The sequence below is a fragment of the Rhododendron vialii genome, chromosome 5a (genome assembly GCF_030253575.1).
Source record: "Rhododendron vialii isolate Sample 1 chromosome 5a, ASM3025357v1".
Lineage (NCBI taxonomy): Eukaryota > Viridiplantae > Streptophyta > Magnoliopsida > Ericales > Ericaceae > Rhododendron > Rhododendron vialii.
The window spans coordinates 2,541,251-2,566,074 of NC_080561.1; the positions used below are offsets into that span (position 1 = coordinate 2,541,251).

The 24,824-nt window shown below is 39.5% G+C and overlaps 1 protein-coding gene and 1 long non-coding RNA gene across 4 annotated transcripts; both read left to right on the plus strand.

Annotated features, from left to right (window-relative positions):
- Positions 1–3,117: 3,117 nt before the first annotated feature.
- LOC131326648 (uncharacterized) lies at positions 3,118–12,686 on the plus strand. Of its 2 annotated transcripts, none has more exons than XR_009200067.1 (2): positions 3,118–4,486; positions 11,958–12,686. It is a non-coding gene; the product is annotated as an uncharacterized LOC131326648 (long non-coding RNA). The 2 variants fall into 2 exon arrangements; XR_009200068.1 differs by lacking the exon at positions 3,118–4,486 and adding an exon at positions 11,382–11,754.
- A 1,893-nt stretch (positions 12,687–14,579) lies between these two features.
- LOC131326647 (thioredoxin-like 2, chloroplastic) lies at positions 14,580–19,670 on the plus strand. 2 transcript variants are annotated; one of them, XR_009200066.1, is made up of 5 exons: positions 14,623–15,130; positions 17,336–17,518; positions 18,127–18,291; positions 19,246–19,456; positions 19,545–19,670. XR_009200066.1 is itself a non-coding variant. In XM_058359501.1 (4 exons), the coding sequence occupies exons 1-4, from the start codon at positions 14,903–14,905 to the stop codon at positions 19,381–19,383; spliced, it is 714 nt and encodes a 237-aa protein (XP_058215484.1). In that variant the 5' UTR covers positions 14,580–14,902; the 3' UTR covers positions 19,384–19,670. The 2 variants fall into 2 exon arrangements, 1 of the variants encoding a protein (XP_058215484.1); XM_058359501.1 differs by having other exon boundaries at positions 14,580–15,130; positions 19,246–19,670.
- Positions 19,671–24,824: the final 5,154 nt, after the last annotated feature.

Genomic DNA, 24,824 nt, shown 5'->3' on the forward strand with positions numbered 1-24,824 from the left:
TCGAAAGAAAGAGGGCTGCAGTTCGGGTGTTTGTCAAGGTTTTGCAGGTTTATTCATCGTATGTCACAAGTGAGTTCTTCGATAAGGCATTCGTGTCATTGAAAGGGCGACTGAAATCTTATAACCAAGGCATTTTTGAATACGGAATTAACCCCCTAACTGCTGTGATCACAAGGTTGTTTGGTTTGACACTAGTTATCTGGTTTACTTCTTGACATGCTGCAGAAAGTCGACAGAGAATTCTCCTTTGGGAAATGGTTTACAAACAGATGGAGTGGTTTCACAATGATTACAAGGTTCTTCAGTTTAGAAGTGTTGGAGTGGCATTTTATGAGCCACAATAAGGTGAGTGTTTGTTGCAGTTCAAGCGCTGCTAGCTGACCGCTTTTTTTTTTTTTTTTTGTCTTGAAAGCCAAGAACAAATTTAAAATTTTTTTTTCCTCAAAACAATTTTCATTGAATTATGCTTCTGCGTGCAGATCAAAAAAAAATTAAAAAAAATTCTTAAGCGTGGTAAATTTCTGCATTCCAACTATAAATGATCCATAATTTTCAAACCTGGCGTGCAAGCACGAAGTTAACTTCTTGCTCGACGTCAATCATACAATATAGAATACAAGAAGAATGAGAAAAAAAGAAAAAAGAACATGACAGGCATTGCAAATACAATCATACGTTAAGGATGTGAACTGTTTACCGACTTTAATGATATATGAGCATGTTTGTTGAACTTCTAGTGGGCACTTTTTGTTCTCAGGACTCGGAACAGGATTTAACTCAAAGACGTAGTTGATTCCTGCTATCTATTGCCCTTGGCCATCTTTTTTGCTGGCATGGAAATCTGAATTAGCCGTGGTTCAGTGCTCTATCTATGTCGTCTTCCTCTCTCCATGGTGACAAATGTCGTCTTGCTTTATGGTGACAAAAGGAGAACCAGGAAAGAAAAAACTTTCCAAAACCGCATTGATAGTAAATTAAATCGAACTGTATGCCGTTGCACCAAATAAATAACTGGCTGGAACCGTAAAGTTCTAGCTGCGCATTACCCTGACAATGATTTGGTACACAACACATGAACCATTGCAAAGATTTTGATTCCAAAGAGCCACAAACCTTAGCTAGATTCGTTCTCATTTCTCTTATCTGAGAAGGACTAATACTTCTAAGGAATGTTAAAAGCCAGCCCGGCTGCACAGCATCACTGGAGGAAACAAACAGAGCTATCTGCATTACCAAACAAACCACAACCAATTAAAACCAAGAGCTCACATCATACATTGGAAAATGGCATCGTTGCTAAGTAGTTCAGATTCCCAAAAAAAAAAAATTTATGAAAAACTTTGGTGAGTTGGAGAGGAGAGGGCACCGATAAAGTAATTAGAACTCATACTTAAATCGAGTTTAGTTACCGGCATTTTGAAAATGGCGTCGTCGCTAAGCAGTGGAAAGCTTTTACCTTGGGTAGTGGACTAGCGGGCATCCATGTACGAATAAACTCGTGTTTCAAAAATACGAGTTCTCATTAATCCAAACGCCATTGTTGCAAACAATTGCGGCCAGGTACTAAAATTCCGCATCCATGAGCAAAACTTCGCGGCCACAGTTTACTCTTTTCACATCCTATTTCAGAAATGTGAGTTCCCATTAACTCAAACGGTGTCGTTGCAAAAGTTAACGGTGAGGAGGAAAAAATTGCAGTCAGGTACCAAAAGTTCGCGTCCATGAGCACAAAAGTTTGCGGCCTTCGTTTATATAATAGAAGTGTGGTTCTATTTCAGGTTTTTCAAATAATGCGGTCACAAGCCTCACATGTTTCTGTTTCTACACTTATATAGGAAGAACTCCACTATTGAAAGCACGATTACCATTCGCGAATCTCGTGTGTTTACTCTAGGCCGCGACGATTTACATTTGGATGCAAATAATTACACTTAGCCACTTGGAATTACAACTGGCCGCACATTATTGAAAACATGATTACCATTTGCGAATCTCGTGTTGTTACATGCCTCTTGGCCGCGACGAATTAAACTTGGCCGCTTATCATTACACACAGCCATGAGGAATTACAACTGACCGTGCATTATTGAAAGCGTGATTATCTTTTGCAAATATCGTGTTTTTACCTGACACTTGGCCGCGACGAATTACACTTGACCGCTTATAATTACACTTGGCAACGTTTAATTACAACTGGCCGCACATTATTGAAAACATGATTACCATTTGCGAATCTGGTGTTTTTAAATGCCTCTTGGCCGCGACAAATTACACTTGGCCGCTTATAACTACACTTAGCCGCTTGGAATTACAACTGGCTGCGCATTATTAAAAGCGTGATTACCTTTTTGCGACTCTCGTGTTTTTACCTGACTCTTGGCCGCGACGAATTACACTTGGCCGCGTTTAATTACAATTGGCCGTGCATTATTGAAAACGTGATTACCTCTTGCGAATCTCGTATTTTTACATGCCTCACGGCCGCTTAAAACTACCACTGGCCGCTTATAACTGCAACTGGCCGCGTGTAATTACAAATGGCCGCAAATTCCAAAAGAAGCGTGGTTCTGTTTCACGCTTTCCAAATAACGCGGTAACAAGCCACACGTGTTTCTGTTTCTGCACTTGTAGGAATAACTCCATCACTCTTCTCTCTCCAAAAATGCCCGAAAAACATTCCTCCTCCAAAAATGGCGATACGTTTCTTCCTACTCTTAGGGTTTACGTTTACGAGATGCCAAAGAAGTCCACGTACGATCTACTGACGTTGTTGCGGAATACATACAGAGAGACGTCGAATCTCACTTCGAATGGTAGCCCTATGCACCGTTTGATCGAACAGGCATGATTCTTGACATCTTCTGAGTCTATTTCTTAACATTATTTCCTTATTGTTAACTGTTTGATTGGGGCTGTGGTAAAATTCCTGTGCATTCGCCGATAAAAAAAATTCCTGTGGATTCATGGATTGGTTGAAATTTAAGTCGGTGCATTTCGTGAATTTACGGACTTTAATGCCTTTGAGTAGTTAGTTAGGATGAGCTTTAGGGTGTTTGAGCTCGGTTAGTTAAAATTTAATCAGTTAGTCGAGGCCAAATATTCGAGCTCAATTGGTATTTAAGAGCTTGAGCTCGGTTCGAGTACTAAACGAGCCTCTATAAATAAGGCGAGTGCATACGAGTCGAGCTACAGTTAACCAGAGTTCGGCTCGTTTACTAAATGAGCCCTTAACGAGCCTCGAGCTACTCGCGAATGGTTTGTGTGTTTTCAATTTATTTTCTCCGGCTGGTAAGAAATTTCCTTGAGCTATGGGATTTGAGAAAAATCCGGCACATTTAGAGATCACTATAGTGTCGTTCCAGAATTTTTATTTTGAAAATGTAAAGTTCATTGTTATGGAGCGTGGAGCCTGATAGTATGGTATAGCAAGGCATGTCTCTCAAATCCAATAACAAAGGGAACAGTAGTATATTCTACACTTAGCTATATACACTGTAGAGAGAGGAATGCATTCCATAGTTCTTCTTTATCATAGGGAAAACTGCTGCAGCTATGGTGGCCGAAGCCTTCATGGATGAACCCACATAAATCCAGTGTCCTTTAAGATTGTGCTTCTATTTTCTTTTTCTTTTGTATTCGTATCTCCAACATTTTGTGTTAGGTTCCGTGAACTCACTAATCAACATGAAGTTGTGGTAGGTACCAGTTTGTTGTTTTACCTCCCAAGTGTGAGAGGACGTGGGGAGATGGCACATTGGTCTCCAGCTATCAGTCAAGCTGCCCAACCTGTGCTGTTTGGTGCCATCTACTGCTACCCACTTGTTGACGGAGGCTTGAGTGCCTCTGGCCTTTTCTCCTCGTGCTTTGCCTAGTTATATGCATGTTTTCCATATGGAGAGAGAGAGAGAGAGAGAGAGAGAGAGAGAGAGAGAGAGAGAGAGAGAGAGAGAGAGAGAGAGAGAGACGTCGTAAAACTCCAATGCTTGGAGCGGGCCAAACCTAGTTACATCTCCGTGTCTGCATTGTGTGTGTGTAACCTTTAACCCCCAACAGCCAATTCTCTGTTTGCCTTTTGAAATCGCTATTGTTAAACTGACATTATATGCACTTTGTTATGAACTTATGAGCCATTCCTTTTTGTTCCATTTTCTTAGTTGATATCATTTTGCATATCAAAAATTAGCCAAATGTGTCCATTTGGATAACTGCTAAATGTAGCCTTTCTTGCCTGTATGTGAATTGCTATTGTTATTAATCCATATTTGCTTCCATCTGTAGTTAAAAATCATTTTTATCTTTTTGTTTATGCCGCATTCTATTGACTATTGGCTTTGGACAGACTTGATTGCTCCGGAATCTGAAAGGCTTCTGAAAATGTTGTAAGAGTTCATCATCAGGAGGGGGCAGACCTTTTATACTTTCCAATTTTCACAACCATCAGGTTTTTCTTGATGGAGAAGCAGCAATGCAAGGCACTTTATAGTGTGTGAGTGAATTCCTGTTGTTTACTTTAAGTATTTACATTGTTATGTTCTCTTCGAAACAACAGAATAAGTAAAATATTTCAGTTTTTCGGTTCTAGTAGGCTTTTGTTAAAATCTTTCAAATGATATAGCTGTAACACTTGACGTACAATTTTATTTTTTTGCGTGTTGTAAAGATCTGATTTACTTTTCAATAATCTCATTGGAAGCTTTGAAGTGGGTAACAGATCTGCCTGCATGGAAGCTGTCTGAACGAAGAGACCATATATTTCCAGTTCATCATCCTTGGTCTTTCAAGTCTGTTCGCAGATATATGAAGAATACATTTTGGCTATTACCAGCTATGGACTCCACATGGAACTAGTTAGTATCTGAATCAAGTTGCAATGGATATGTCTAATGTAACGTATTTTTGGGCTGCTGATGACTAATTAAAGTAACAACTTTCAGGTACAAGCCTGGGCAAGTTTCACTTGAGAAAGACTTGATACTTCCATATGTCCCCAATGTTCATTTGTGTGATCCAAAATGCTTATCTGAAAGTGAAGCAAACAGAAAGTCAGGCTTAAAAGAAATGCTGTAAGAGTTTTGGTCCAGACTAAGAAGTGAAATACCATTTGTCTATTTTGATTCATTTAAGAGAATGTTTTGGAAAAATAAAGATAATCCTGGCCAGTTATTTAGATGTGGAATCAAAGATCACGTGATATGATGTTCTGGCAATATGCAGAGACAGTTGTAGACTTGCAGTGAATCCGTAATAAGTACTTGATGAGAGTTTGCTTTGTTTCGTTCTGGGAAAATTGAATAGCACACTTATTGGCCAAAAAAATGGCAATTTTTCTTTTGAAGGCCAACAAATGGGACTTTCTCAGAGGAATGATATGAAGAAGTTAGATGTGTCTTTATTTTTAAGCATAATAGTGCAACATAAGCTGCATGAGGTTTAGTTATCATATCATTTATTTGCTTCCTTCCCATCGCACCTACCATGAGTGTCTGTGAGTAGCCATGTCTCTAAACTTGCGTTTGATTCCACGTACTTTCTCTTGGGGCTCAAGATATGCAATTTTCGTTAGTTGCCTCTTTCTTTCTTGGCTTGCTTAACTGCTTTGAAAATGTTGAAAACATCGAGATGTGTTATAACACATGTGCGGTTCAATAGATTACCTCTAATAATTCATGGAAATGAAGTGAGTGCTCTCTCTCTCTCTCTCTCTCTCTCTCTCTCTCTCTCTCACACACACACACACACACACACACACACAAACTCAAAGACGTAGTTGATTCCTGCTATCTATTGGCCTTGGCCATTTTTTTTGCTGACATGGAAATCTGAATTAGCTGCGGTTCAGTGCTCTATCAATGTCGTCTTCCTCTCTCCATGGTGACAAATGTTGTATTGCTCTATGGTGACAAAAGGAGAACCAGGAAAGAAAAAAGTTTCCAAAACCACATTGATAGTAAATTAAATCGAACTGTATGCTGTTGCACCAAATAAATAATTGGCTGGAACCGTAAAGTTCTAGCTGCACATTACCCACACAATGATTTGGTACACAACACATGAACCATTGCAAAGATTTTGATTCCAAAGAGCCACAAACCTTAGCTAGATTCGTTCTCATTTCTCTAATCTGAGAAGGACTAATACTTCTAAGGAATGTTAAAAGCCAGCCCGGCTGCACAGCATCACTGGAGGAAACAAACAGAGCTATCTGCATTACCTATCAAACAACAACCAATTAAAACCAAGGGCTCACATCATACATTGGAAAATCATGTTTATTGCTCTGGCCCATTCTACCAATCGTGAAGCACAACCTAAAAACGTGTAAGAGTTAGACCTTCATAAAGCATCAACTAAAGCAGATTCTGCCAACATGAGGGTCTATACAATTCACGCAAAACTTTCCAATATAACCGGATTTTTCTCTACATATGCAAAGGAACCTCACCTTTATCATCACTATATTTTCCTTTATACCTTATTTTCCATAGGATCCTGATCTCAAGAGATGCATCGAACAAAGAAACTAACATAAAATCTTAATGACGAGATACAAACGTTCCGATAATCAAGTATTCCTTCAAAAGGAAGCTCTAGTTCATCACTAACTATAACAGGGATGCACCCACTCACAATAGCATCAATCAATCTGGCAGATGACGGAGTATCGCTAGCTGGACTTGGGCAAAAGATGGACCTGATACCAAAAGGAAAATTACTTGAGAGTGCACCAGCAAACCTTCAGTCTGAAACAGAATTCATAACGTCTTTTGTAATTTATTCGCGCATGCCATCCTGAGCCGCTTCTTTGCCTGCTTCTCCAGCCGTCCCTTCTTCTATTTGGACACCCTCAGCGCCACTAAGCTCAGCCCCAAGTTTAGAACGTATTTTTCCTCTCTGGAAGTGAAACAAGATAGATTAAGAACCAAGAAAATGAAAGGACACACAAAATAAGCACAAGCCAATCAGATGTCAGAACTGTCACAACAATCAACGAAAAGAAGCAATATATGAAGTTTCCTTTGCTCTTAATCGAAAAGAAAAATCACTGGCTATGATCTCTGACATTGCTGGCTCTACTAAGCACTCAAATTTTGTATGCCCACATGATGAACTGAAAGGACAAACCACTGGATACGGATCTCCTCATACTATGGCTTTTATGGTTAATTTAAACAACTCAAATTGCAAAAATCTGATTTGGTCCTGTCATTTTTGTTTCAATTTCGTATTTCTCCATTCAAAAGATGAAACAAATCACCTAGATATGAGAAAATGATCAGCTCCAATCTTATTATGACTGCATTGAAAATACTCCTAATGACAAGTGTACAAACTCCACAAAGACAACCTCCAATGAGGTTGCATTGCTGAGGCTCACCAAATGATACATCCAACACTCTTTGGATTCTCTAACAAGGATCTCATACGACCTTCACCCTCTTGGCCCTCTCAAGGCTTGGTTTGGAGATAGATTAGATCACAATTGACTCAGATCTCACTCCTCTAAGGTGGCTTCTATCATCCGAGATAATGCTTGGCACTAGGATAGAACAAGAAACCTTGTTGTCAGATCATGAGGACTCAGTTCTTTGGACTTTAACTGCAACTGGCCAATTCTCCATTAAATCTGCTTGGCAAGGTCTGAGAAGACCTTCCCTCCCCCAAGGTTTTTTCGTGCAATCTGGTTTGGCTTCAACATGCAGCTCCTAGATGGTCTATTATTGGATGGTTGGCTATCTTAGAAAGGTTATCTACAAAAGACAGAATGCAGGTGTGGGGGATCATTGACAATGCTGATTGTGTCCTATGCTCTGGGGGTATGGAGAACCACCCTTAACTTATTCTTTTCATGCCCTTTCTCTTTCCAAGTCTGGAGTCGTATGCTCACCAAGAACAATATTACCAAATCACCTGGAAATCTAATGCAAGAGCTGGACTGGTTATGTCATAATATGAAGGGTAATGGATTTTATTTTCAGTCCTTGTGTGAACTGCCCCTAGCTGCTACAATTTATCACCGATGGAAGGGGAGAAATCAAAAATCTTTCAGCATAAGATGGTAAATGTGGATGAAGTGATGAAATGAATAGTTACTGATATGAGATTATGTATCCATTCTTGGGGAAGAGTGAAGTGTACAACTGCAAATTATCAGTTGCGTTTTGCATGGCAAATCTCTCCTGAACTAATTCATTTCGAAGGTATGTAATTCGTTATTGTAATAATCAAATCCTAATTCACTCAAGATTAAGAACATTCCAAACATAGCCTACTTCAAATTAGCCCCCAACAGTTAAGATTCCCAAAAAAAAAAATTGTATGAAATACTTTGGTGAGTTGGAGAGGAGAGGGCACTGATAAAGTAATTAGAGCTCATACTTAAATCGAGTTTGGTTCCTGGCATTTCAGATATGGCGTCGTTGCTAAGCATTTGAAAGCTCTTACCTTGGGTAGTAGGCTAGCGGGTACCCATGTACGAATAAACTCGTATTTCAGAAATACGAGTTCTCATTAATACAAACGTCATTGTCGCCAACAATTGTGGCCAGAAGCAAAAGTTTGCGGCTAGGTACTAAAATTCCGCATTCATGAGCAAAACTTCGCGGCCACAGTTTACACTTTTCTTTCGTGTTTCAGAAAATGTGAGTTCCCAATAACCCAGACGGTGTCGTTGCAAAAGTTAACGGCGAGGAGCAAAAGTTTGCGGTCAGGTACCAAAAGTTCGCGTCCATGAGCACAAAAGTTTGCGGCCTTCGTTTATAATAGAAGCGTGGTTCTATTTAAGGCTTTCCAAATAACGCGGTCACAAGCCTCACATGTTTCTGTTTCTACACTTATAGGAAGAACTCCATTATTGAAAGCATGATTACCATTCACAAATCTCGTGTGTTTACTTTAGGCCGCGACGAATTACACTTGGCCGCGTGGAATTATAACTGGCCGCACATTATTGAAAACGTGATTACCATTTGCGAATCTCGTGTTTTTACTTGCCTATTGGCCGTGACGAATTACACTTGGCCGCTTACAACTACACTTGACCGCGTGGAATTACAACTGGCCGCGCATTTTTTAAAACATGGTTACCTTTTGCAAATCTCGTGTTTTTACCTGACTTTTGGCCGCGACTAACTACACTTGGCCGCTTATAATTACACTTGGACGCATAGAATTACAACTGGCCGCACGTTATTGAAAGCGTGATTACCATTTGCGAATCTCGTGTTTTTACATGCCTCTTGGACGCGACGAAGTACACTTGGCCGCTTGTAATTACAGTTAGCCGCGTTTAATTACAACTGGCCGCACATTATTGAAAGCGCAATTACCATTTGCGAATCTCGTGTTTTTAGATGCTTCTTGGCCGCGACGAACTACACTTGGCCGCTTAAAACTACATTTTGCCGCTTGTAACTACAACTGGCCGCTCATTCAAGAAGCGTGGTTCAGTTTCACGCTTTCCAAATAACACGGTAACGGGCCACACGTGTTTCTGTTTCTACGCTTATAGGAAGAACTCCATCACTCTTTTCTCTCTCTATCTCTCTCCAAAAATGGCCTGGATTGGCGATCCGTTTCTTCCTCCTCTTAGGGTTTACGTTTACGAGATGCCAAAGAAGTCCACGTACGATCTATTGACGTTGTTGCGGAATACGTATAGAGAGACGTCGAATCTCACTTCCTTATGATCGAACAGGCATGATTCTTGACATCTTCTGAGTCTATTTCTTAACATTATTTCCTCATTGTTAACTGTTTGATTGGGGCTCTGGTAAAATTCCTGTGCATTCGCTAATAAAAAAAATCCCTGTGGATTCATTGATTGGTTGAATTTTAAGTCGCTGCGTTTCGTGAATTTACGGACTTTAATGCCTTTGAGTAGTTAGTTAGGATGAGCTTTAGGGTGTTTGAGCTCGGTTAGTTAAAATTTAATCAGTTAGTCGAGGCCAAATATTCGAGCTCAATTGGTATTTAAGAGCTTGAGTTCGGTTCGAGTACTAAACGAGCCTCTATAAATAAGGAGAGTGCATACATACGAGTTGAGCTACAGTTAACCAGAGTTCGGCTCGTTTAATAAATGAGCCCTTAATGAGCCTCAAGCTACTGGCGAATGGTTTGTGTGTTTTCAATTTATTTTCTCAGGCTGGTAAGAAATTTCCTTGAGCTATGGGATTTCAGAAATATCCGGCACATTTAGAGATCACTATAGTGTCGTTCCAGAATTTTGATTTTGAAAATGTTAAGTTCATTGTTATGGAGCGTGGAGCCTGATAGTATGGAATAGCAAGGTATGTCTCTCGAATCCAATAACAAGGGGAACAGTAGTATATTCTACACCTAGCTATATACACTGTAGAGAGAGGAATGCATTCCGTAGTTCTTCTTTATCATAGGGAAACTGCTGCAGCTATGTTGGCCGAAGCCTTCATGGATGAACCCACATAAATCCATTGTTCCTTTAAGATTGTGCTTCTATTTTCTTTTTTTTCTGTATTCATATCTCCAACATTTTTTGTTAGGTTCTGTGAACTCACTAATCAACATGAAGTTGTGGTAAGTACCAGTTTGTTGATTTACGTCCCAAGTGTGAGAGGTGTGAGAGGACATGGAGAGATGGCACATGGGTCTCCAGCTATCAGTCAAGCTGCCCAACCTGGGCCGTTCGGTGCCATCTACTGCTACCCACTCGTTGACGGAGGCTTGAGTGCCTCTGGCCTTTTCTCCTTGTGCTTTGCCTATTTATATGCATGTTTTCCGAATGGAGAGAGAGAGAGAGAGAGAGAGAGAGAGAGAGAGAGAGAGAGAGAGAGAGAGGGAGAGAGAGAGAGAGAGACGTCGTAAAATTCCATTGCTTCGAGCGGGCCAAATCTAGTTACATCTCCGTGTCTGCATCGTGTGTGTGTGACCTTTGACCCCCAACAGCCAATTCTCTGTTCGCCTTCTGAAATCGCTATTGTTAAACTGACAATATATGCACTTTGTTATGAGAGCTGCTACACACACAGCAGTCTGTGCACAGATTGTGCACAGATTTTTTTGTGGGGCCCACCATGGGTCCCACACAAATCATCCGAGCCGTTCATTAAATGTAAAACAGTTTTTCAAAGGTCGCTGTAAAAAATAGGCTCAATCCAATACCTATAGGTGCTTCATCCAACCATCTAACTTTTCATTCAGATTTCCGGTTAATGAAAAGTTATGTGGTTGGATCGAGCACTTATAGGTATTAGATTGAGCTTATTTTTTATGGGGTCCCTTGAAAAAGTGTTTTACATTTAATGAACGGCTCGGATGATTCGTGTGGGACCCGTAGTGGGCCCCACAATAAAATCTGTGCATAATCTGTGCACAAAGTGTATGTGTGTGTAGACTTTCTGCTTTGTTATGAACTTATGAGCCATTCCTTTTTGTTCCATTTTTTTAGTTGATATCATTTTGCATATCAAAAATTAGTCAAACGTGTCCTTTTGGATAACTGCTAAATGTAGCCTTTCTTGCCTGTATGTGAATTGCTATTGTTATTAATCCACATTTGCTTCCATCTGTAGTTAAAAATCATTTTTATCTTTTTGTTTGTGCCGCATTCTATTGACTATTGGCTTTGGACAGACTTGATTGCACCGGAATCTGAAAGGCTTCTGAAAATGTTGCAAGAGTTCATCGTCATGAGGGGGCAGACCTTTTATACATTCCAATTTTCACAACCATCAGCTTTTTCTTGATGGAGAAGCAGCAATGCAAGGCACTTTATAGTGTGTGAGTGATTTCCTATTGTTTACTTTAAGTATTTACATTGTTATGTTCTCTTCGAAACAACAGAATAAGTAAAATATTTCAGTTTTTCGGTTCTAGTAGGCTTTTGTTAAAATCTTTCAAATGATATATCTGTAACACTTGATGTACAATTTTATTTTGTTGCGTGTTGTAAAGATCTGATTTACTTTTCAATAATCTCATAGGAAGCTTTGAAGTGGGTCACACTCACAGATCACCTTGCATGGAAGCAGTCTGAAGGAAGAGACCATAGACTCCATTTCATCATCCCTGGTCTTTCGAGTCTGTTCGCAGATATATGAATAATACAATTTGGCTGTTACCAGCTATGGACTCCACAGGGAACTAGTTAGTATCTGAATCAAGTTGCAATGGATATGTCTAATGTCACGTATTTTTGGGCTGCTGATGACTAATTAAAGTAACAACTTTCAGGTACAAGCCTGGGCAAGTTTCACTTGAGAAAGACTTGATACTTCTATATGTCCCCAATGTTCATTTGTGTGATCCAAAATGCTTATCTGAAAGTGAAGCAAACAGAAAGACACTGTTATTTTTTCGAGGGAGGCTTAAAAGAAATGCTGTAAGAGTTTTGGTCCAGACTAAGAAGTGAAATACCATTTGTATATTTTGATTCATTTAAGAGAATGTTTTGGAAAGTTAAAAATAATCCTGGTCAGTTATTTAGATGTGGAATCAAAGATCATGTGATATGATGTTCTGGCAATATTCAGAGACAGTTGTAGACTTGCAGTGAATCCGTAATAAGTACTTGATGAGAGTTTGCTTTGTTTCGTTTTGGAAAAATTGAATAGCACACATATAGGCCAAAAAGATGGCAACTTTTGTTTTGAAGGCCAACAAATGGAACTTTCTCAGAGGAATGATATGAAGAAGCTAGATGTGTCTTTATTTTTAAGCATAATAATGTAACATAAGCAGCATGAGGTTTAGTTATCATATCATTTATTTGCTTCCTTCCTATCGCGCCTACCATGAATTTCTGTGAGTAGCCATGTCTCTGAACTTGCATTTGATTGCACGTACTTTCTCTTGGGGCTCAAGACAAGCTATTTTGTTAGTTGTCTCTTTGTTTCTTGGCTCGCTTAATTGCTTTGAAATTGTTGAAAACATCGAGATGTGTTATAACATGTGTGCGATTCAATAGATTACCTCTAATAATTCAAGGAAATGAAGTGATGAGTCACAGTGGTCTCTCTCTCTCTCTCTCTCTCTCTCTCTCTCTCTCTCACACACACACACACACACACACATCTTGGTTTCTCTGTGCGGGTATTGTTCAAATGAGTTTGCTGATGGTGCACAAAAGTTATAATTATAGTTAGTGCTATCTTTTTTCAACCTCTGAGATCCGGTATTCTTCATTTTGAGATTCTGCAACAGTAATAATTATAATCTCTTCCCATTTATGTAGCTGATTCCAAATGTTGCTCCAGTGCTCATTGTAGTATGCTTGTGCCTTGTTTGGGGGCTTTTAAAATGTTAGGTCGAGTACCTCTTAAGTTTGTCATAGTCCTTGCTTGTACTCCTGAATAAACTCTTTATGAATTGTTTCCCTAATCTAAAAGTCCATTAGGAAACCACTTTGGCAGGCAAAAAGTTGGACAGGTAATTATGTCATGGATTGGATTCTACGTCATCGACCTATGTAAGTCGTACTAAAGGTGCCAAATCGAAAGCAAGAGGGCTGCAGTTACGAGTGTTTGTCAAGGTTTTGCAGGTTTATTCATTGTATGTCATAAGTGAGTTCTTCGATAAGGCATTCGTGTCATTGAAAGGGATACTGAAATCTTATAACCAAGACGTTTTTGAATACGGAATTAGCCCCCTAACTGCTGTGATCACAAAGTTGTTTGGTTTGACACTGGTTATCTGGTTTACTTCTTGACATGCTGCAGGAAGTCGTCAGAGAATTCTCCTTTGGGAAATGGTTTACAAACAGATGGAGTGGTTTCACAATGATCACAAGGTTGTTCAGTTTAGAAATGTTGGAGTGGCATTTTATGAGCCACAATAAGATGGGTGTTTGTTGCGGTTCACGCGCTGCTAGCAATCCGCTTTTTTTTTTTTTTTGTCTCGAAAGTCAAGAACAAATTTAAAAAGTTATTTTTTCGCAAACAATTTTCATTGGATTATGCTTTTGCATGCGGATCAAAACAAAATAAAAAAAATTCTTTTGCGTAGTTAATTTCTGCATTCCAACTACAAATGATCCATATTTTTCAAACTTGATGTGCAAGCGCGAAGTTAACTTCTTGCTCGACGTCAATCATACAATAAAAAATACAAGAAGAAGAGAAAAAATGAAAAAATGAAAAACCTCTTATAATCTTCACCAGAGGGAAGATTAAATAAGATCCAATAAAAATACGTCTGCAGAGGAAATAAGATCCAAATAGATTGACAATTTCAAAACATAAGAGAGGTCCAAGTCCAACCAAAGGCATGTTGCCACCGAGAGAGCTATGCTACGTGTACAATTTTAAAACGCACTTTCAAATTGTGCATCGAACGGATTCGGGTATAGTCGTGCCTAGGGTTATGTTTTACAGTTGTGTGCATATGCATAAACTTTGAATACGGATTTGGGCAGAGTCGTATCTAGAGTTATGTTTTACAGTTGTGTACATATGCATAAACTTTGAATGTAATATGGGCCTCTTCATGTGCTCATACCCAATACTCATTTCGAGCTGGAAATGAAAAATACTGCTTAAGTTGACATCCAAACACGGACTTATGAGGTTGGTTAACCACAAGAAGCAACAAGAAGCAAATGACAAACGAAAAAACCCCCAGAAAATTACAGTACCAATATTGGTGTGAGCTTCGTCCTATCTTTTTTTTTTTTTTTGACACGAGCTTCGTCCTATCTGGTTCACACAAATACACACACCGATATTTCGTTCATATACCTGTAACAGGGGGAGGGAGAGGGAGAGGGAGAGAGAGAGAGAGAGAGAGAGAGAGAGAGAGAGAGCTTTCAATGGTTATGGTGGTTACTTCGGTTTTCAACTGATGTAGCAAGAAAATCTAAATACACCATATACCCAATTGGATACACGAAAATTTCCCTCTTTTTTCACTCTGTGTGTGGTTTGTCTCTTCAATGGCAGATGTTATTCGACTATCATTCAATCCGCTTCGCTTCGCTTCTTCGTCTTCTGTCCTAACCTCCTTCTCGTCCTCCTTGAATTCTCTCCAACCGGGTCTCCCTTCCAATCAGAAATCCTGTACGAGGGTTTTATCTTCTGCTGGTGCTGCTCATCATACTTCTGCTACTGGAATTAGTACTCTCTTTGCCTTCAGACCCACTAAGAGTTTCGATTCTTTCAAGGTAAAAATCCAATCTTTTCGTCAATATTTACTTGTGTTTTTGGGTAATGTAAAGAGAAGCTTCAAAGGATTGACAATAGGGTTTAATTAAAGTTCACAATTGAAGGGAAGACACTGAAATCAACAATGCAAAGTTATTGAATTTTCATGGTTAGAGTATACATGTTTTTAGGTTTTTAATAGGTGGGAAAAACTGCTGCTGGGAAAGAAAGTTACTCTTTTTGTACTTTGCTAGCAACCAAACAGGTTTTAGGATTTAGGGTTTTCCTTTTTGGTGAAATTAAGAGGACCCATTTGCCGAAATTGAGCGATTTTGGATACTAGATTGCAGTTAGGTATTCTTGTTTGGAGGTTGAGATGAAAATTGAAAGTTTGTTTAAGATGCTTGCTTATGTGCCAGAAGTTGATTTCATTGATTTTAATGAATTTACACAAGATCACCCACGCTTGTGTTGCTTAATATAATGTAAAGTTCAAATGGGATTGAGAATTCACCTCTCTCAAATAGGTGGTTTTCTACTCTTGTTGAAGGGACTGGGAAGATATTGGCTTATCTCAGTAGCATTTAGGAGCTTTAGTTGAGTGGTTCATGTAAAATTTTCAGTTCCTAAATCTCTCTCATTTAGTTGGGTGGTAATAGCAGAGTGCTTATGTAAAACCAATATGTCTCTGTGGTTGCATTACACCAATAGGTTTTGCAAAATTTTAAACAATTTCAAGTCTCTGGCCTCTACCGTTGTGCTACAACTGTCACATCATTTACACCCTGAATCGCCCCCCGTCATCACAACTGTTACAGCTATGGCAACCTCTGTCGCTATTTAGATTCGTGCTTTTGATAAGAGAAATTTTTTGGTATCTTGTAATGCTCTGTATTCTGTTAGATTTTATGCATATGAATCGTATGTTGGGTTTGTGAAGACTGAAGCGTGATTCAGTCTTGGTTTGGCACTTATCTGTACTTGCCTGGTCAGGTCGTGGTGTCCATGGGCGTTGGCCGCAACGGGGGCACGGGCTCAAAAGCAGCACCCGCGAAACCTAGACAATGGAATTATGATAATTGCTTATGTAAACCCTAGGATACAAGTACATTGGTACATGTAGCCAATGTAATCTATATTGTTTCTAGTTTCTTCATTGGATACATAGTGAAAACTGGTATGAGGCGTGGATATACCAGTGTTTTAAAAGTCGCAAGGTGCTAGTCTGGCGGAAGAGGGGCACTTAGTGTTAGGAACATTTGTGAAAGACTGAGTCCGACATCGGATAAAGAGGAAAAGGGGTGGACCTTAATATACAATTGAGAGGCTCACCACTTACAAAGCTTAGCCTTTTTAAGTGGATATGGATCATTCAATGTATATTGGGTTTGAAGACTCCATGGATACACCCCAACGGATTGGGCCTACGCACATATGGGAAACCTCAGGCTGATAGACACCCAACACTTAGCGCCTAGAGGCCGACTAGGCAACTGACTAGTCAGCGCTTAGACCGATTTTTATCTAGGCATTGGACCTAGCCTATCGCCAAGGAGTCAACTAGTTGGCCGCCTAGACAAATTTTTAGAACAGAGGGATATATTGCATAACTGGGGAATCACATTGTGCTGTTTATTTCCATTCTTGCTTGATTTATTCTTCGTGCGCTTCTGTGTGTGTGTTGGGTTGAATCTGCAACAACACCAACATTGGGGAGTAGGAGGTGGCTGCTATCATCTGCAATTCACTTTCACTCATTTACAGAAATTACAGGACTTCTTGGTCTGTCTGAATTTCAAATGTTGTTTGTTGGAGCCCATCTTTATCCATCCTTGATATGAAGTTTGAGAGTTAGAGTTCCCGCGAAGGTAGTTCTGCAAGTATTTGACACATGACATTTTGTTCTTCTTAGCGGTACCAAAATTAATAAGATTTCAAACTCCATCCAACCTATGAAGCAAGGATATGGATACAGGGTGCAGATGCAATACAGATTATATGATACCAAACAGCCTAGAAAAATAGGATATGGGGATAGGATATGTTTGAAAAAATATTTCGGTAACTTTCAGTATTGTACCACACAGAATCCCATGAACGGTGAGAAATCATTTTGTTTCTCTAACACAAAATTCTCATCTTAAATATATGTGATATGTTTCAAAGTATGAACCTGTGGTTGCACCTTAAAGTTTCTTTGTGTCTTTGATGGATAATCACTATAGGTACATGCAACAGTTGCTGAAACTGACCAGCCTAAATGGTGGGAAAGAAATCCAGGTCCAAACATGGTAGACATTCATTCTACACAGGAATTCTTGAGTGCTTTAAGTCAGGCTGGAGAGAGACTAGTTATTGTTGAATTTTATGGAACTTGGTGCGCTTCTTGCCGAGCATTATTTCCAAAGGTAACTACTGTTGCATACAGAGCATCTAAAATCTTCTCAAAGATGTATGGAACATTTGACGTAATGTGCACAAAGGTTTTGTGTGTTGAGCAACTTTCATAGATATTCATTATTAAAAAAGGAAACACTTGCAGAGATTATCCTGAGGTAATATGGTGTAAATGCTGAAGAATATATAAGCATTGACTCATTGCATGCCACATGGTAAGGAATATTATAAAGCTGACATATCACTTTATCTTATGATTAACCGTGCAAGGATAAAAGTTTCGTTTGGTTGGGTCATACTATGACAGCACTGAGAAGCCACAATAAGAAGTTGCATCCAAATTGACGGTATGACTGAACTATATTGAGTGGAAGGCTGAAAACTTATAAGAGTGCATCTCGAAAAATATTTGTGTCATGCTAACCAATGTCGACGCATTGAAGTCCCAATCTTTGTGGCAGAATGCCAAGCTATAAGCAGTGCACTGGGACAGGTTTAATGGGATCTTTAACAGAGCTGACGGCAATAGATTGTACTTTATATGTCATGCTATTTCGGAAATTGTTTTTGGCATTTTGAGACTATTTTGGTCTGATGTATCTTTTGCTGGTTTTGTCAGCTCTGCAGAACTGCCGAGGAGCACCCTGAAATTTTGTTCTTGAAAGTGAATTTTGACGAGAACAAGCCAATGTGCAAAAACTTGAATGTAAAGGTGCTTCCTTATTTCCATTTCTATCGTGGAGCCGATGGACAGCTGGAATCCTTTTCTTGCTCACTGGCTAAGGTTGGTACTTTATTTTGTAAACTTTTCCTCTACTTCTATGCATGTGTGAGTTGGATATAGAGATATTGGACGAATCAGTAATGAAATTTGGAGGACCATTTGGAGTTGTTTCATAGTATTAACTGAAGCATTCTTTTGATATCAATGATCTCTTTCCATTGTGGGGTAGGACTTTTCATTTTTATCTTTGAAGGCCCTTTCGTGATTGGATAATTAAATAAACTAGTGGGCCGAAACAAGTTACTTTGTGCCACCGGTTTGATTGTTACCTTTTTTTGTATGTATTTCACTGCATTGTCATCGATGTCAACCTTTATATAGCTGATGAAAGCTTAGGTCTTTGGGGGCCTCACATCAAAATGAATCACATGTAATTGTACTGATGGTTGAAATTCGGATGCTATTAGACAGCATGTAGAAACATCGTGGCATTAGAAACGTGAAACTCTCTTCTGTTAGTAGGAATATACACTGGTGGACTGTACATCTGTGTTAGTTATAAAGATTGTTAATTTTGCATCTCATAGTTGGAATTTGTACCACATCGGTTAATTATCACGTCGAAAACTAGTATATGAGCATGAACGGCCTCTCCCCTCATTACCAATTGGTTTTGAGTTTGATGCTTTAACATGGTATCAGAGCTAGGTTTTCGAAGGCTTTTCCCCTTTGTTTGTGCTATAGTTGCACTTTGTTTTGTTGTGATCCGTAGGTTCCATATCCTTTGTTGTCCTCTCCACATGCGAGTTGGGGGTCGTACATGCGGTGTTGGAATTTTTCAACATCGGTTAATTATCACTTCGAAAACTAGTATATCAGCATGAGCGGCTTCTCCCCTCATTGCTAATTGATTTTGAGTTGGATGCTTTAATGCACATATAGAACCTTCTGTGCAAGTGATGCCGTTCATTTTTGTTATGAATAACTTCTTATGCTTCTGAATACTGTTGACAGTTTCAGAAAATAAAAGACGCCATTATTACGCACAACACTGATCGCTGCAGCATTGGTCCACCCAAGGGTGTCGGAGATCTTAGCCTTGAAACTTCATCTGCTCCAAAGGACACACAAGTGGGTTCTTCTAAAACATAGTATTTATTGTGTTCAGGCATTTGTCCATAAATTTGATTCCCGCGTTCATTGTGATCAGAGCTGAACCATCATAGTGAGTTTTATTCTAATGTAAATTGGCATTTTCCCCCCCTACTAAAAGGATAATGCTACTGATGCATATTTTGTCATCATTTTTCTAGGTTGTGATGTAGTACGTATTCTTCTACTGTCAAAATGATGGGAAGATGAAATTCCAGGATGTCCATGTAACTATACCTTCTCCTTTTTCCTGCTTTTTTATATAAAGAATTCTCTCTTTGAAATTACTCTGGCGTCGCGAATGATCTTTAAGTCAAATATTGCTTAGTAAATTTGCATTGCTGTTAAAGCCATGGAGTCAAATATTGCCAAGTAAATCGTAAACAGGATACAATTTTGTGCGTGTTGCATTTGACATCCAATGTTTCAAACCATTTTCATGCCCAGAAAGTGTTACTTTCCGTTGATGCTATGTACCCGAGAGAGAAAGATGCGGAGGTCACGAGAATCGGTCCCTTCAGAATAGATAGGGGAAGCCAGTCTGGTCTGCCTTCCATGAGAATATTCAAATTGTAAGCATGTGGCAAGTTAGTGGTAAGATTGGAATTCTTTTTCTTCAATTGGGATATTCAACAACAGAGTGGTAGATTTTGCCATATTTATTAAGTGGTCTAAAAGTTTCCTTGAGAAAGTTGGACCATTGAAGTTACATCTCAGGATTCTCTACCACCACACAATCATCCTGCAGCCATATATAAGCACTGCCAATTTGTTTACCAGACTTGTTTTCCTTGCCTTCTGGCATACCTCTGCCAACAAAAGCCAATAACAAAGATAGGTGGCCTCAAGCACCTTTCATCCGCTCAAATAAGCCTATCTAGCAGCAATAGCACAGGAAGATGATTTAAAATGTGAACGAACTTGGAGAAATAGCAGTTCACATGACCTAACTATGGGGTGTTTGCGATAGCTTTTTTCTTAGATATCTGATTGTGGATTCTGCGTCAGGTTCAAGAGAAGCTACGAAGATTAATGTATGTTGCAGTTGTGAATTGTGGACTAAATGTTATAGAAGATGAAGAGTAGTGTTCGCTGAAAAAGTTGCAAAATAAGATTTTTGCTATGAATTAGTCTATTTTGTCCTTGACCAAGGGGTAATTGTTGGAACGAAAAGTAATGTTTTTGTCTTTGTGCTAATCATAGTTTCTCATAATTTATAAAAGTATCAAAATAGCAGAGTCTCAAAAATCAGCTTTTTGGCTTTAAAACAACTTGAAAAAAGCTGGTGATGATTAGAAGTTGTTTCTAGAATCTGCAGCAAACACTCCGGTGCAAATTTTTTGAAGTCAGAATTTCATAATTTGTTCTAAGAAATTTGCACAAATAGGCATTATTAATTCCGACTGCACGATTATTATTTCTCCTTTGGTTCCACAAGTAGTAGTTTTTTTCTCTTTTGAACGCCCACAACTAGTAGTTTAGTCTTAACTATTGTGAATTCAGACCCCATTCCACGAACAAAAATAAGTACTCCTATAAATACTTTTTTTCCTGAATTAAAAAGGTGATGTATTGTGCGAGAAGGGCATGTCTCGTAAAGCAGAAAATAAGTATTTAAAAAATAAAAACCTTAGCAGAATGGGTTTTTCGTCCATGGAAAGTGTGTTCGTTTGTTGGATATATACCGGAAATTGGTGGAGACAAACAAAAGCATCATCTGTCAAAACAAAATTCTGATAAAACGATTTTTTTACATTTTTTGTTTAGAATGGAACTAGGGCAGTGCCTTTCATTCATTGCATTCAGCTACACAATCAATCTCCATACCGCCTCATGTACAATTGATCCAACAATCGAACAGCAACAGGTATTAGCTTCTACTTACATCCATTTCAAGAGGGCCTTATACACCCATTTGTAGCTGAAACACATTGAAGCTAGGCACCCGAATTTCGCATTTTGGCCTTGCCGTGTCCTCTTGCCTCATCGCTGCCCCTTCTTTCGCCACCAGCACTCCAGTCACAACCCTCTCATGCCCACAACCACCGGTCCACTGGCCGCCGCATAAACCATCCCCAAGCTCGGTGCGCTGCCGATTCCATACAAGACCCTTTATAAATCTTTCCTGTCACAGTCTACTAAAGCAGTCCCAGATAGGCAACTACTGTAGGGAGCATGCATGTGAGCTATTAGCAGCTTCCAAAGCTGCCACAAGAACCGATGACAGGGTATTCGATTAAACTTGATGCATTTCTTGACTATTTCCAAAATCACTTCCGCGAGCAAAATGGTGGTTTCCAACACCTTAGCTTATTGTTCGGCTTTTTATTTTTGTAGTTTGTGCAACTGTAGCGATCTTTGGATCTTCTTTTAATGATCTTGTTGCTTTAGTTTTTTGTTTCCGATATGTTATCTGCGACCCCTGTATTTTATATTTTTATTAATGTATCTGCATCTGTTTGTCTTTTAAAACAAAGAAAAAAGGCTGCCATTTCCAATAACGATTCGCGTTTTTCATGCAAATCACAATACCCACCGGAAAAGTTGGGATTTTTCCGAATTATTTACGTTCGGAATTGACCGAGTGCAATGGGTGGAGGTGTGGTGGTAGAGTGCAAGTATGGTTCTAATTTTGGTGAAGTGATGTTGGCAAATGTGATGAAGAGGTGGTGTAGATGGTGAAGCAATGGTGGCGGGGGGTGACGTTACCTACGATTGGAGTGTAAGTGGTTAAGTGATGGAGGTGGTGGTAGCGGTAGCAAGATAGTGGTTAAGTGATGGTGTGTCAATGGTGGTAGTGGCGGTGAAGTAATGACGGTCAAGGTGAAATATTGGAAGTGAGGTGGTGGTAGTGGTGGATATGTGGTGGGGTTGGGGGATTTGATCGTAGTCTAGGTGGTAAGGTAGTGGTGGTGAATGAATATGAGGGAAGAAGAAGAGACGAGGCGTGGTTGGGAAGAAGGGAGGAAGAGATGGCACATCTAAATGTTGTATGAAATGCGCCTCAGGAGCAACTAAATGCGCTCCTGGCGCATACAAGTGCGCCCCGGGCGCCCTCTGAAAGCTGCACAAAGGGCAAACTTCGCCGACTTGCCACAGACACTCCCGAATTCTGATTTGCACGTGGTTTAAACCATTGAAAGGCTTGTTGAGTCTACTTTTTGTCCAAAATAGTTTGGATTTACAATTATTTTCAATTCAAAGTATTTGATGATTTTATCCTCAAAGGGTCAAAAAATAAGTCATTTTGGAAAAATCCTTATAGATCATGCACCCTCATTTTAAGTCAGACGAAAACCTATTATATATCAATAAGTAGAGTTTGCAAAGTACAAAGAGATGGCGGAACCATCGAAGTAATTTTTTTTTTTTCGATGAAAAGTTGGTCAAAATAAGACTATTTTAAAGATCGTCGGAGCCACAAAGGGTACAAAATATTTGTGCGCCCTTCTACTCATTCTAAGTTTCATTCGGCACTCACATCCCTAATTCTAACATATTCTTTCATTACTAATGAGTTTCATAGAATTCATTCCACGATTCATCAAAACATACAAAAAGTGTTTCATCATCGGAGTTCGCCCAATACTAGAGTACTTATACACTCACTATAGAATCCTACATCACCAAAGTATCACTTGACCACTAAGAATTCCACACCACTACCACCACCATTTTAGCACCATGTAGCCCACCAGTACTATCGCCATATGCTCACTACCTCAACCACAATCAATTTACCATTGTAGCTTCACCACCGCCCCCATACCTACACTATCAAAAGGTACGTTTAGAATATTGGAGTGCAAGTGAGGTGATGTTGGCGAATGTGATGAACAGGTGGTGTAGATGGCGAAGCGATTGTGGCGGAGGGGTGACTTTACTATTGGAGTGTAAGTGAGGTGATGAAGGTTGTGTCGCAGCGGAGGTGGTGGTACCGGTAGCAAGATAGTGGTTCTGAGGTTTGCAGCGGTAGCGAGGTAGAGCGGTGGTGGTCACGTGGTGTCGGTGGCGATGGAGGTGTCGTAATCGTGGTGTTGAAGTAAGGACGTTGGCGGCGAATTAGGGCATGATGTTATGGTAGAGGTGTGGTGGTTATGTGATGGTGTGCCAATGGTGGTTGTGGCGGTGAAGTAATGACGGTCAATCGGTCATGGACTCATGGTGAAATGTTGGCAGTGAGGTTATGGCCGTAGTGGTGGATATGTGGTGTGAATGGTGGTGGTTATGTATTAATGGTAATGTTATGTGTACGTAATGTGCCTCAAGGAGCAACTAAATGCGCCCCTGGCGTATCCAAGTGCGTCTCCGGTGCACTCTGAAAGCTGCATAAAAGGCCGAACTTTGCGGGTTTATTACAGGCACTTTCGAATTTTGATTTGCGTATGGTTTGAACCATTGAAAAGTTTGTTGAGTCTACTATCTGTCCAAAATGGTACTTTGGATTTAAAATTATTTTCAAGTCAAAGTATTAGATGACTTTACCCTTGAAGGGTAAAAAAATAAGTCATTTTGGAGAAATCCTTAGATCACCCTCATTTTAAGTCGGACGCAAACCTATTTTATATGAAAAAAGAAAATTAAAATCGTGGAATTTAATCTTAGTCTAGGTGGTAAGGTAGCGGTAGTGGTAGTGGTGATGGTGAATAAGGATGAGGGAAGAAGAGGAGACAAGACGTGGTTGGGAAGAAGGGAGGAAGAGATGGCACATCTAAGTGATGTGTGTAATGCGCCTCAGGCGCAACGTATTGCGTCCCGGGCGCATCTAAGTGCGTTCCGGGCGCACTCTGAAAGCTCGATAACTGGTTAAACTTCGAGGACTTGTCACTGACACTCCACAATTTTGATTTGCGCGTGGTTTGAATCGTTGAAAAGCTTTTTGAATATAGTTTCTATCCCTGGTGGTTTGGATTTAAAATTAATTTGAAGTTAAAGTACTTGATGAATTTACCTTCATCGGGTCAAAAAATAAGTTATTTTGGAAAAAACCTTGCATCAACCTTCTTTTAATTGGTTTGAATCGTTGAAAAGCTTTTTGAATATAGTTTCTATCCCTGGTGGTTTGGATTTAAAATTAATTTGAAGTTAAAGTACTTGATGATTTTACCTTCATCGGGTCAAAAAATAAGTTATTTTGGAAAAAACCTTGCATCAACCTTCTTTTAATTCGGATCAAAGTCTAGTTTATATCAATCACGAGGGTATGCAAATTACTAGAGATGGTGTAATCCAACCATTAAAGTAATATAATTTTATTTGCAAAAGGTAGGTCGAAAGCATACCAATTTAAAGATCGTTGGAGCCACTTAACCTACATGACGTTTCTGCGCCCTTACTCATTCTATGTTCCATTCTGCACTCACATCCTAATTCTAATGTACGCTTTCATTACTTAGGAGATTTATGAAATTCCTAGGATTTTTCACACTTTATTAAAGCAG